The sequence below is a fragment of the Chlorocebus sabaeus genome, chromosome 11 (genome assembly GCF_047675955.1).
Source record: "Chlorocebus sabaeus isolate Y175 chromosome 11, mChlSab1.0.hap1, whole genome shotgun sequence".
Taxonomy (NCBI): domain Eukaryota; kingdom Metazoa; phylum Chordata; class Mammalia; order Primates; family Cercopithecidae; genus Chlorocebus; species Chlorocebus sabaeus.
In genome coordinates, this window is record NC_132914.1 from 114,141,537 (window position 1) to 114,155,039 (window position 13,503).

The 13,503-nt window shown below is 40.8% G+C and overlaps 1 protein-coding gene across 3 annotated transcripts in view; it reads left to right on the plus strand.

The window, feature by feature from the left end:
* The window catches only part of FBXW8 (F-box and WD repeat domain containing 8), a 111,820-nt gene that overhangs the window by 64,890 nt on the left and 33,427 nt on the right, over nt 1-13,503 (plus strand). For all 3 annotated transcript variants that reach the window (XM_008004857.3, XM_008004858.3, XM_008004859.3), the window contains 2 exons: nt 2,970-3,166; nt 6,173-6,379. In XM_008004857.3, the coding sequence (XP_008003048.1) occupies nt 2,970-3,166; nt 6,173-6,379 (404 nt within the window). The remainder of the gene's footprint in view (nt 1-2,969; nt 3,167-6,172; nt 6,380-13,503) is intronic.

Below are 13,503 nucleotides of genomic sequence, written 5' to 3' on the forward strand. Positions count from 1 at the left end.
TAAAAGCAAGACCAACTACATGCTGTCTACAGAAAACCCAGTTTCAATATATAAAGACATAAGCGAAAAAATGGGAGAAGTTCTGCATGCTAACACTAATCGAAAGAAAGCTGGCGTAGCCATGTCACTCTCAAAGTGGATTTCAAAGCAAAGACTAGAATAACCAGGGATACGGAGGAACTTTGCCTATGATAAAGAATCAACTCATCAAGAGGACATAACAATCCTAAATGATTTTGCACCTAAAAATGATGTCGAAGGACTGTGCACGTGATATCAGCCCCTGACAAGTGAGGACCTGACCAAGTGCAACACTTTATAATTGAAGCAGGGGAAACTGAAAAAGATGACAACACGACAGTCTTTCAGGAGAGAAAGATTTGACCATTAAATTGATGGAGCCTTGGAATTTTTTTTTTTTTTTTTTTTTTCCCCCGAAAAGACCCTTCTCAGGATAGCTCTGTGCAACTCAACCTTGTGGTGAAGGATGTTTTATTGCATAAAGTTCTGTTGGAAAAATGATGCCAACAAAACCAATACTTGATTAATAATGAAAAATGTGTTTATAGATAAACTCCATGTGTGCTTAGAGTGAGCTGTGGTTAAATAGCTTCCACGCTTGGCAGCACCCAGGGCGAGTTTGATGGTGTATGTCAGTTACTCATTGAACTCATAGTTATTTTATGCACTTACAAATGCAGCCACTCATCCTGCACTTTTCCAGCTAAATTCCAGCCCAGCTTCATGACATACCAAGTGGCTTTGGACCAAGTTGTTTAACTGCTCGGTGCTTCTGTTTCTTTTCTGTGAGAGGAGTAAAATGGTGCTCCTCCCAAGATGGAAGTGAATGCTCCGTGAGAGGAGACACATGAGTCTCTGAAGACTCAGAAGCTCTATGCAAATGGCAGTGTTTTTTTCTCTTTACTGTTGTGATGTCTCAAAACAAATGCAAACAAATGCAATGCAGTGTTTGAAAGAAGCCCATGTTAAGAGCAGACATCTTGGCATGGGAGAGCTGATCTCCTATCTGATGTGTAGAGCCACTGGCATTTTCTGCAGCATATTTTTCTCTTCTGAGTCAGGATGGAAAGAATTTGCCAAAATAATTGCCAGGGGAATGTGCTGTGGAACCTTTTGTGATCCGCTTATCCCCCAAGTTTATCATAATTCTTAAGAGTACACTGTGTTTTAGATGCGAAGCAACATTTAGCTTGAAGAAGGCTCTGCTTTTGTTTATAATTGCTTACTTAGCCTACTGACAGTTTGAAAGTCTGGCAAAGCAGCCCAAATGTATTATTTTCTTCCAATTCTCTATATTTATTTAGTGCTGAATGATCCTTTATAGTAAGATCCTAAACTCAAAGCACTTATGGTTTAAAGACAAAGTAGAAGGCAAGAAAAAAGAAAGACAGGAAGATACACTGCCAAGAGAAGAAAAGCAAAAAGGTTGGTCTGTTTTAGATAATAGGAAGTTATAGTAAATAGGGCTAGATTTACGGATGAGCAATAGAAGGGAAATTAACATTGATAGATTAAATATGTTTTATAACACAACAGGAACTATAGACTGTATAAAAATAAAAGAAAGGATTGGTCCATCTTCAGTGCTTCGTGTGGCTGGTCTCCTTTCATCTGCCCCACAGTCCTATGTAGTAGGTAATGTTGTCTTCAGCTTTACAGAAAGGCAAACAGGCTCAGAGCTGTTAAGCAACTCCCCTAAGTCCATCAGCTAACAAGTGCTGGAGCTGAACTTGACCTCAAATAGCCACAGACTGTTATCTCTGCACATTTATTTCTTGATGAATTTTGAAAAATTGAATCAATTGGAATTGGAGCAAGCCAGTAACCAGCCTCATGCAGAGAGTAATTATTTTCTTGGGTAAATCTTCGAAGGGAAGGAAATAGCTTGGGAATGATAAAATGAAATTATTTGTGAGGAAAGGAGAATCAATGACATGCTAAGTACAGAAAAGCTTATCTGACTGGTAGAAAAGCGTAAGTTCCTGTAGACCACTGGTTCTAAACTCCAGTGGACATCCCCAGAGTTGCTGGTGCCTGACAGTCTGCATTTCTAATAAGTTGCCACGTGGTACTGATGCTACCGGTCTGGAAACCACCCTGGAGAAAGGTGGTGACATGGCCAGTGTGTGAAAGAGGAATTAATCTGGGTAGCAGCATTCCAGGTGCTGGGAGAAGAGTGGAAAATTGGCATTTTTGACAAGTGTGGGGTATTGAAGCATGTGTTTTAGAGCTGTGCAAAATAAAGCGCTGCTGCTAACAGAGACTTTAGGAGGATGGTGCTGAGGAAGGATGTAAAATATAGGCTGAGCATCCCTAATCCAAAATTCCAAAATACTTTGAAACTTTTTAAGCACTGACACGATGCTACATGTAGGAAATTTCACATCTAACGTTATGTGATGGGTTGGTAGCCAAAACTTTGCTTAATGCACAGAATTATTTAAAATATTGCATAGACCAGGTACATTGGCTCACACGTGTAATTCCAACACTTTGGGAGGCAGAGGCAAGAGGATTGCTTGACCCCAATAGTTCAGAAAACCAGCCTGGGCAACATAGTGAGACTGTGTCTCTACAAAAAATTAAAAATTAGCTGGGTATGGTGGCATGCACCTGTAGTCCTGTCTATTTGGGAGGTTGAAGCAGGAAGATCACTTAGGTGCATCAGTTCAAGAATGCAGTGAGCTATGATAGCACTGCTGCACTCCAGCCTGGGCGAAGAGTGAGGCACTGTTTCTACAAAATAAAAAAGTAAAATATTGTATAAAATTACCTTCAGGCCATGTGCATCAGGTATATATGCAACATAAGTGATTTCATGTTTAGGCTTGGGTCTCATTTCCAAGGTATCCCCTTTAAAAAATTTTCCTTTATGTTGCATGTTTTTAAAATAATTGAACATATTAAGTAAATTAAAATTGTTACCTGCATTGTTTCTTGCTGCATAGGGTTTCTTAATATTTGGGATTTAAGGACCGGAAAGTACCCTGTTCATCGTTTTGAACATGATGCAAGAATACAGGCACTAGCCCTCAGCCAGGACGATGCAACTGTGGCCACAGCTTCTGCTTTTGATGTCGTGATGCTGTCCCCCAGTGAGGAGGGGTACTGGCAGATAGCTGCGGAATTTGAAGTTCCGAAACTGGTGAGCTTTTTAGTCTGGTCATTTTATTTTCTGTTCTTAGAATCTCTGGGTCTAATATAAGCATGTACTAATGGCATTGGTAACTCCCATTCACTCAGAGCTTCCTGTGGGCCTTACATCCACAAATCTAACTACAGCCTTACAAAATAGGTAGTAGTGTTTTCCCCATTTACCAAGAAGTCACTTTGCTGCTTAGAGCAGTGAACTGGCTTGCCCCAGTTCTCAGAGCTAAGAAGTTGTGATTCAAACCTTAGGGCTGACTTCAGGGTCAGAGCTGCTCATCACTGTGGTTCCTTGGCCTTTTTCAGACTAACACGGTGGAATCTTACCCTTGGGAATTGACGATCAGTTTCTGACCTAATATTTAAGTGAGAATGAGTTCAGTGGTGTGGTGTTATCCCAGTCCATATGGGAAGGAAGGTTTCCATTCCTACACTTCCTTCATCCCAAGACTGTCTCACCTGAAATTGAAAGTAACTCCTGAGTGAAGATAGACTTAAGTCGGTGTTAATGGGGTAGCCATGTTCCAGGATGTCACCTGTGCAGTTCAGCCAGCCTTAAGAATTCTTTATGTCAAGCTTATTTCTGAGTTCATTTATATAGGAACCTCTATATTTGTAGAGTGGGAGATGATTTGTGCTAAGAAGGAAGTTCTCAAATCTGTCTATGCTGAGTTTGGATTTAATTTAAACAAACTTGATTTTGGCACTGGTAGGAGAGTGAGCAGAAAAGCCAACACTGAGTGATGAATTGAGGGCCTGACCTGGAACCAATCCTGTTCCTCCCTCTTCCTCTCTGGTGGAAATCTTAGACTAGAATAACTTAGAAAGCCATGGCATCACTGCTTCACCTCCATGAGCATCTGCACTTTGGATATAGTGCTCCCCCAAGATGGCCTGATGATGTCAACTCATCTGGGTTTTATTAGAAAAATGTGAAAGTATATTTCTGTTCTCAAAACTTCCAAAGTACTATTTAGTCTGTGATTAAAGAATACTGTAGACCAGCAATCACTATATGGACCCAGATACTTAAGATGCCAGTTTCTCTGTAAAGTGCAAATTCTGCCTTGGCAATAAGGTGGCATCCTGGCACAGACTGGAAGCTTTTTGAAGTAGTTTACAGCCCCCAGCAAATGGCACCACCACTGTCAGTCTCAGCCTCTTGGTCTGTCAGAAAGCCAACACGGAGATAAAGTTAAAGGGCTAGACAGAGGATGTCCGTTGTAGGAAAATAAGAAATGATTTGGAGGAGTGAGAGGAACCAAGCAGCCATTGTCTGAGGCGGGTTTTATGCATGGTTTAGGAATTATTTTTCACTTTGGGTGAAAGGTTCCCACAAAATGCTCTGAGTATCCTTGGAAAAGGCACCCCTGGCCCGAAGAGCCAAGCCAGTTTTGTCTTGTCCGTATACGCCCCTGAATGGCAGTGGCAGTGTTCCCAGGTCTGCGATATTAGCCTAGAGCGGCTGTCCTTTGTGATGGACCTGCTGCTTGTGAAGCTGGGCCCAAGGATTAGGAGAGTCCCCCGGATGTTGACGCTCCCTCCAGCTCCTCTGGACAGTGTTCCGGAGGCCGGCTTTGAACTCTTTGGCGTATGGTCAGGGCAGCGCTGTCCTTTCACACTGTGGATTTTCATAATTACACAGCGTGGCTCACCTTCCATGTGTCCTCTCGTGATTTACTTGAAGAGGCGAAAGCCTGTTGGGAACAGCACCGTGGAGAAATGGGCCGCCTGTGGATGGACAGAATCAAATTATTCTTGAAAAGTGCGTCTCAGACTCGTGCACATTAGAGAAAGTGCCGGTGGTGACGCATTCAGGACTGGGGAGCAGGGCGGGTAGAAAAATGTGTTTGTAGATCCCTTCCTTACCCTCTGGTGGCCAGATGGACCCTGATGACATTGAAACCAGGAGACAGCAGATCACTTGGATATTTTGAACCTTTTGGCCACACATTTTGGCACGAATGTTAAAATATTCTTTTTTGCGAATTTGGAACTGAGTGAATGTTATTTATTCAGTTTCTTGTAAAAACAAACAAACAAACAAAAAAACCACACACAAAACAAAACAAAAAAACAACCTTTTATTTTTTGAATTGCTATTACATCCCCATGGTTCAGAATTTAAAAGACACAATAAGGCTGATGGTGGGAAATCTCCGCATCTCATAATCTACTTCCGTCCTTGAAGGCAGCCATTGTTAGTAGATTTATGGATGTGCGAGTCAAGCGTGTGGTGTACTTTCTCCGCCCCCACCTTGTACACATTCAGCAGGTGAGGTTACCTTACTCATCTTGCATCCTTGCTTTACCCGCTAAGTTTATCTTGGAGAATCATCCCATTTGTTTTGTTTTATAAAGAACGTTTTCATGCTTCCCTCTATGACTGCATGGTATTCCAGTGTATAGATACATTAAGTTACTTAATTAGTCCCTTAGTAATGGGTGTTTCTGTTTTTCTAGTTTTTAGCTAAGACACAATTGTACTACAGTTCATGAATAACCTTGTATATAATCATTTTTTATATTTGTGAGTTTATTTGTAAGTAACTTCTAGAAGTGGATGTCCTAGGTCAGAGTGTATGTTCATTTGGTATTTTGATAAGAGTTGCCAAAGTTCCCTTGATAGAAGCTGGACAAGATTTATGTCCCCACCAGCAATAAGTGGAATCCAGAAACATGGAACATGGTTTTCCCCTCCTTCACTTCCAGCCTAGGGTGTTATCAGATTTCTTGATCTTTACTGATATGAAAGATGAAGCATCATATTTCAATGAATTTTCATTTTGTATTTCTCTTTTTAGGCATGTCTTATGTTTCTCTTACACTGAACATCTTTTCTGTTGTGTAAGAGCTGTTTGTGTTTCATTTCCTGTGGGTGTTTCATTTGCCCATCTTTTTCTGTTGGGTTGCTGGCCTTCGCATTGATGTGTAGGTGGAATTGCATATTTTTGACCAAGTCAGGATGAATTTGTGGGACTAAACAACTCTTACCTTTTAACAGGTTCAGTACCTTGAAATAGTTCCAGAAACTGGAAGGTACCCTGTGGCAGTAGCCGCTGCTGGAGATCTGATGTACCTGCTCAAAGCCGAAGACTCTGCCAGAACCCTCCTTTATGCCCACGGCCCGCCTGTCACATGTCTAGACGTCTCTGCCAACCAAGTTGCTTTTGGTGTACGGGGCCTGGGATGGGTGTACGAAGGAAGCAAGGTACACAACTAGCAAGATGTATAATTAACAAAAAAGAACATAGATTTATTTTTTAGAAGGGAATTGAAAAATTAAAGCTGTTCAATATTTTTCCAGATATATCAGGGCAGTATATAAGCATGGTCAAAAAATTCAAAGAACTTCAAAAGGATTGAAAATGAAAATTAATCGTTTTCTTTCTCCTCCCTTCCCCCAACTTCGCTGCATAGAATAAACTATTAACAGTTTTGAGGTATCCACCTAGAAAAATGTAATGCATATTTACGTACATTTGTATACTGAAAACATATTGTTGTAGAGATGCGATCACAGTATACATAGTGTTCTGTACCCAGCATTTTTACTCCATAATGTGCCTTGGGGAGAGCATTCCATGTCAGCTCTTACCAACTCTCCCTCCCTAGGATTCCAGCATATGCTTCTAGCTCATAGCCTGTTTAGCCAGGCCCCTCACTGGTGGGCATTTAGCTTGCTTTCACTGTGTTGGCTGCTATAAGCAATGCTACAATGCATATTGCAGCTTGCAGAAGTCCTTGTATATATAGTGTATCTCTAGGATGTGTACTTGAGATAATGATGGACATTGCCAAGTTGCTTTTCTAAAAAGGTGCATCAGAATTCACATTCTTACCAACAGTGCATAAAAGGGCCTTCTGAAACTCTGAGTCAGAAGCAGGAAGACAGGTTTTTAATGGAAATTCTTTGAGTGATGACTAAATTTTATCACTCCCTAGCATCTTACTATCCTGACTGTAGGCCAAATACTTGGTCTAAGAGCTGATTTATAGAACTCTCCCTATCAGTGGGACCAAGTGGGAGAGAGAGAAAGTTTTTGTTTCATTTTGTTTTTTTTCTTTCCAATTTCCCTGCTCCTGACCCTTTCTGTGAGTTGGTGGGATTCCTGCGAAGGAATGTGTCTGGGCCCGCAGACCTTGTGTGACTGTTAGTACGTTCCTTAACCCTCTTTATGCCTCAGTTTCCTCATTTGTAAACTAGAGTTCATAATAGTGCCTGCTTCTTAGAGTTGTAGGATTAAATGAAAAGCCGTATGTAAAGCTTGAGGCATGGTGCCTGGCACTTGAGAGCTCACGATCTGTTGGCTCCTGAACCTCCTGTTATTCCTCCCACCCACAGTTGGAGTCCAGCCTCTGGTGGTGCTTACTTTTACATCTTATTTCCTCCATGTATTTGACCTGTAAGGTCAAATCTCATTTATGTAGGAGTGATTGGTTTTGCAACCCAGTAAATGGTTAAGAATGGAAGCATCTTGGATCCCAGTGATACATTCTTCATCCAGGAAGATAGACTAAGTGTAGACGCTATATGTGTGGCGTCCTATCATCCCACTGTGAAAAGGCCTCCCCTTATGCTGCAAACTTGGTGTGCAGTTTGGTTGGGGCATCTCCATTGTGTCCTAGCTGGAAGATGTGTCATGATATAACTCCTGAGTTTTGTCTTCCAGCTCAGGAGGGAAGGAGCAGGAATTGGTTTCCTAAGGCAGTTTCCTTTCTTGTGCTCTAAAAAAATTTTCTTTTCCCATCCCTGGTGAGCTCATTTGTTGAGAGAGGAGAGACCATTTGCTTTCTAATTTTTCATCTGGTGTGCTTTCAAGTTTGTGTTATCTCATTTATTTTTAGAGCTCTCAGTATAGAGAGGTGAATAGTTATATTCAGTACTAGTCTGGTTTAAATTTTTCATACTTTTTATAAATGTTTTATCAGGTAGGTCCTTTTTCTCTTTGACTTATCTGAATGGATTTATTCCTGTAGTAATACAGTTGTAATGGATATATTTGAGAAACTACCTAAAGGGGCAGTTCAGCACAAGGATCCTTCAGATACGGATGTAAGGCAGTGGGGTTTTTTTGATTCCTCTCAAAATTTCCAACCCAACTGAAAGCATTAACTGTAAGAATCAGCTGATTAATACATTAATTTTATGAAAAATCCTTGGTTAAAAATGTATAGTCCCTGGCTGGGCACGGTGGCTCACATCTATAATCCCAGCACTCTGGGAGGCCAAGTCAGGAGGATGGCTTGAGGCTGGGAGTTTGAAAACAGCCTGGGCAACATAGCAAGACCCTGTCTCTACAGAAAAAAAAAAAAAAAAAAGTATAGTCCCTCAAATGACTTGTAAGCTGGTATTTTCGTTGGTGTTTTAAAATTAGGAGTGGAAATAAATTTGCTACAAGAATGTTTCTAAATGTCTCTTTGGAAGCTGACAGTAGCATTTAGTCATCCAAATATGTTGTGAGCACAGCACCAACCCTCCAAACACTGGCGTGGGTGAATGGCTACTTGTTAGTAGTGTTGGTAATAACTTTGTGTTGAGATGTTTCTCCAACAGGAATGCCACCCACTCAGAAGTAAGAGGAACACCAAGCTTTATCTGTGTAACTTTGCTTGTCTTTACAGAGATCAGACTTTCCGACCCATTGCGCTGGATGGATTTTCTGCTTCCTCAGAAAAACTTGCATTTTTAAGAAACGTAATTGTCATATAACAGCTCCATGTGAATTAAGTCATGTCATGGGTAATTCTGTGAGATTTTAGTATCCTCCTGCTGTGCTCTAATGTGATGTCATAATTCCCAAAGAGTCTCATGTGCGAGGCTTGGTGTCACTTTGCTTGTGAATACCATGCTTGGCCATCTCTTTGCTTCAGCCTGGCGGCAGCGTCTATCCCAGCACGTTTTATTAGGCTGGTGTGAGACTATTAGCAGTGGAGTTTGCCTGGAGCTATATCCGCACTAGGGTTTGTATCTGTGCCTCCGGCCTGTATATCTAGGATTCAGATGAAGGTTTTATGAGAACAGAGCATTTGGTTTATATTTGTTTGTACCTGATACAAAACTGGGGTTTAGCTATAGTCCATTATTGATTAACTGTGATAAAAGCAGACAGTGAAGTCCAAATGTTGAAACTGACTTTTAGTCAGAAACTTAAAGCTCCCTAACCTGTTGAAGTATTCCAGAGGTGTTATTTTTGTTTAGTTGGAGAATATTCTTACACCGTATGATGCCTAAATTAGCATGTTACAGGCACCTCAGCTGCATGCGCATGGAGTAATAATGGCTCAAATCCACCCATTCGTATATCTGGCTAGCCAACCCATTGTGTATTCATCACAAATACTGAGCACCAGTAGTGTTCCTGGCATTGGCATGTTAAAACAGCATTACACACAGATTTCAGCAAACTGGTGCTTGTCAAGGAACCTAGCTCTGTTAATAAACATAGTTTTCTAAGGAAACAAAGCCGAGTAATTTAGCAAAAGCTTATCTGTTTAATCTTTTTTTTAAAAAAAGTCTTCGAATGTAGCTGGCTGATCAGTCACCTCCAGCTTGGGTAGGAAGGGATCAGACAGTCTGGGCCCTGCAACATCTTGATTTGCCTGTTGGACAGGGGCTCCCAGACTTGGGTTTCAGGCGTCAAAGTTAGGGGCCACACCTGGGTTTGCCGGCAGTGTTATAGGCCACGTAGTCATAGAAAAAATAGCAACTATGTATTTTTGCCCTTTTTTGGAAGATTAGAGTCTTTTTTAAAATTAAAATCGTTTTATTTCAATAGCTTTAGGGGGGTAAAAAGGGTTTTTGGTTACATGGATGAACTGCATAGTGGTGAAGCTTGGGCTTTTAGTGTACCTGTCACCCAAACAGTACACATTGAACCCAGTACCCTTCTGAGTCTCCAGGGTCCTCCTGTGCCACTCTATGCCTCCGCATACCCATAGCTTAGCTCCCGCTTACAAGTGAGAACATGCGATACTTAGTTTTCCATTCTTGAGTTACTTCACTTAGGATAATGGCTTCCAGTTCCACCCAACTTGCTACAAAGGACATTATTTCATTCCTTTTTATGGTTGAGTATTATTCCATGGTGTGTGTGTGTGTGTGTGTGTGAGACATTTTCTGTATCTACTTATTGGTTGATGGGCACTTAGGTTGTCTTCATATCTTTGCAATTGTGATTTCTGCTGCAATAAACATTTGTGTGCAGGTGTCTTTTTTATACAGTGACTTGTTTTTATTTGGGTAAATATCCAGTAGTGGGATTGCTGGATCAAATGGCAGATCTGCTTTTAGTTATCTGAGAAATCTCCATACTGTTTTCCATAGAGATTGTGCTAGTTTACATTTCCACCAGCAGTGTATAACCATTCCCATTTCACAACATCCACACCAACATCTATTCATTTTTCTTTTTCTTTTTTTTTTTTTTTTGAGATGACGTCTTGCTCTGTTGCCCGAGCTGGATTGCAGTGGTGTGATCTCGGCTCACTGTAACCTCCACTGATCAGGTTCAAGCAATTCTCCAGCCTTAGCCTCCCGAGTAGCTGGGATTACAGGCGTGTGCCGCCACGCCTGGCTAGTTTTTGTAGTTTTAGTAGAGACGAAGTTTCACCATGTTGGTCAGGCTGGTCTCAAACTCCTGACCTCGTGGTCTTCCTGCCTTGGCTTCCCAAAGTGCTGGGATTACAGGCATGGGCCGCTGCACCCGGTCTGTTTTTTGACTTTTTAATAATGGCCTTTCTGGCTGGGATAAGGCGGCATCTCATTGTGGTTTTAATTTGCATTTCCCTGATGATTAGTGATGTTAAGCATTGTTTCTTATGTTTGTTGGCAATTTGTATATATTCTTTTGAGAAATATCTGTTCATGTCATTTGCCCATTTTTTAATGGGATTATTTGTTTTGGCTTTTTTTTTCTGCTGATTTATTTGAGTTCCTAGTAGATTGTGGATATTAGTCCTTTGTTGGATATATAGTTTGCAAATATTTTCTCCCATTCTGTGGGTTGTCTGTTTACTCTGTTGATTATTTCTTTTGCTGTGCAGAAGCTTTTTAGTTTAATTAGGCGCCATTTATTTGTTTTTGTTACATTTGCTTTTGGGATTTTAGACATAAATTATTTGCCTAGGCCAGTGTCCAGAAGAGTCTTTCCTAAGTTCTCTTCTAGAATTTTTATGGTTTCAAATCTTAGATTTAAGTCTTTAATCCATCTTGGTTAATTTTTATATATGGAGAGATAGGGATCCAGTTTTATTTTTCTACATGTGGTTATCCAATTTTCCCAGTACCATTTATTGAATTGGGTATCCCTTCCTCAGTGTATGTTTAAAAACAATCCTAAAATTATTATGGAACCAAAAAGAGCCCAAATAGCCAAAGCAACCCTAAGCAAAAGGAACAACTCTAGAGGCATCCCATTACCCAACTTCAAATTATACTACAAGGCTATAGTAATCAAAACAGCATGGTATTGGTGGTAAAAGTAGATACGTACTGGTACTGGTATAAAAGTACATACTAGTACTGGTAGAAAAGTAGATGATACTAGTGTAAAAGTAGATACATAGTGGTACAGGTGTAAAAGCAGATACATAGACCAATGGAATAGTACTGGTGTAAAAGTATGGTACTGGTGTAAAAGTAGATATGTAGACCAATGGAACAGAAAAGAGAACACAGATTTTTAAACATCTATAGAAATGTATTTTTTGACTGGGTAATGCATTCACCTAATTCATGAATCAAAAGATAGGAAGGAAGGGTGTGTGGTGGGAGGACTCCTTCCCACTCCCTTCAACCTGCCACCCAATTTCTCTATCTGGAGCCAAACCAACGTTGCCAGTTTTTTGTGCATTCTTCCCGAGATAGTTTATGCACTTATAATCAAATTACCATACGTGGTCTCAACCCCACTTTAAACAATGAAAATAGTAAAGTGCTATATTTTTGTCTGCAGCTTGCTTTTTCCTGCAACAGAATCTCTTGGAGATCATTTCTATGACATAACAAAGAACTTATTCGTGTTTTGGTTTTGATTTTTGCAACTTTATGATATTATACTTTGTGGATGTGCTTTAATTAATTTGCTAGCTCCCTATGGATGGATAATCGATTGCTCCTGCTGTTTTGCTATTGTAAACAACATTTGGTCCACATGAACGTATTTGTAGGATCAGTTCCTCCAAGTAGACTTGCTGGGTCAAAGGGACATGTGCCTCCATGATTTTGATAGACATTGCCCTCCACAGAAGTTGTACCTTGGGCAGTGGTGGATGGCAGGGCATCCCCTTCCCCTAGTGGCTCTTGGACGGCTTTTCTCCGATAGGCTTTACAGAAAGGTCACAATAAGATGAGGCCAGGGGGGATATACAGAGATCTGACTGGTCCTGCCCTTCATTTAAATTATTTTTCAACTCTCTGCTTTTAGAGTGAATGACTAGAACACACCACTTCACCTAGAATCAGTGTAGCACGACTGACAGCCCTATCTGGCCAGTGTCATGGTGGCAAGAAAGAGCTGCAGCATACACGGATATGCTCCCCTTCTGGGCTTATTTGGGACCCATTTGAGAAAGAGCCCACAATTATTTTAATCTGACCTGCCTCTTTTCTCTTCTGTACAATGAGGAGGGTTGAACACGTGACCTTTGGGCTCCTGTCCCGAACCACATGCCTGGATTCTTTAAGCCATGTAGGTGGTTTAAACCTTTTGGCTGTGGAGTCGTGTTGAGCCAATCCACTGGAAGATGCTGAGTTGCTGAGGGCTTCTGAAACGGGCCGAGGAATCCATTATTCTATTACTTCTTCGCTAAGTGTCACCCAAGAGTTCCTAACAGTTGTGCCTATTGCCAGCAGAAAGTATTGGGCAGGAAATGTTTGATATTTTTTTTGTCAGTTCCTACGTCTTGCCTCGTAAGCTGTACACAGGAAGAAGGGCTGCTTGACGGTTTTTTACTTTTGGAAAAATGGATTCTTAAGTTAAAAATGGATTCTTAAGTTCTGATGTTGCATTCTTGGGTTCTCAGACTTCAGTGACATACAGGACCTCATAGGTAGTCACTGTTAACTGGCATATGATTGTAAAAGAAAACAAACGTAAAAGTAATTCCTCTGGCCTCATCTCTTATGCTGTGGTGCAAAAATCGGTGTGAACTCTGTTAATGTAGCCTTCATGCCCAGGCAGCCCTTTAAAATCAGTTTTTATGTCTCATGGTTCCTGAATCTATCAAAAATACTTTCATCCATGAACACATATTTATGACACCATATAATCTTTATTAATTCTTTTGCTGCCTGAATTAAATTCTGCTCTCAGAGGTGGAGGGTTAGAAGAC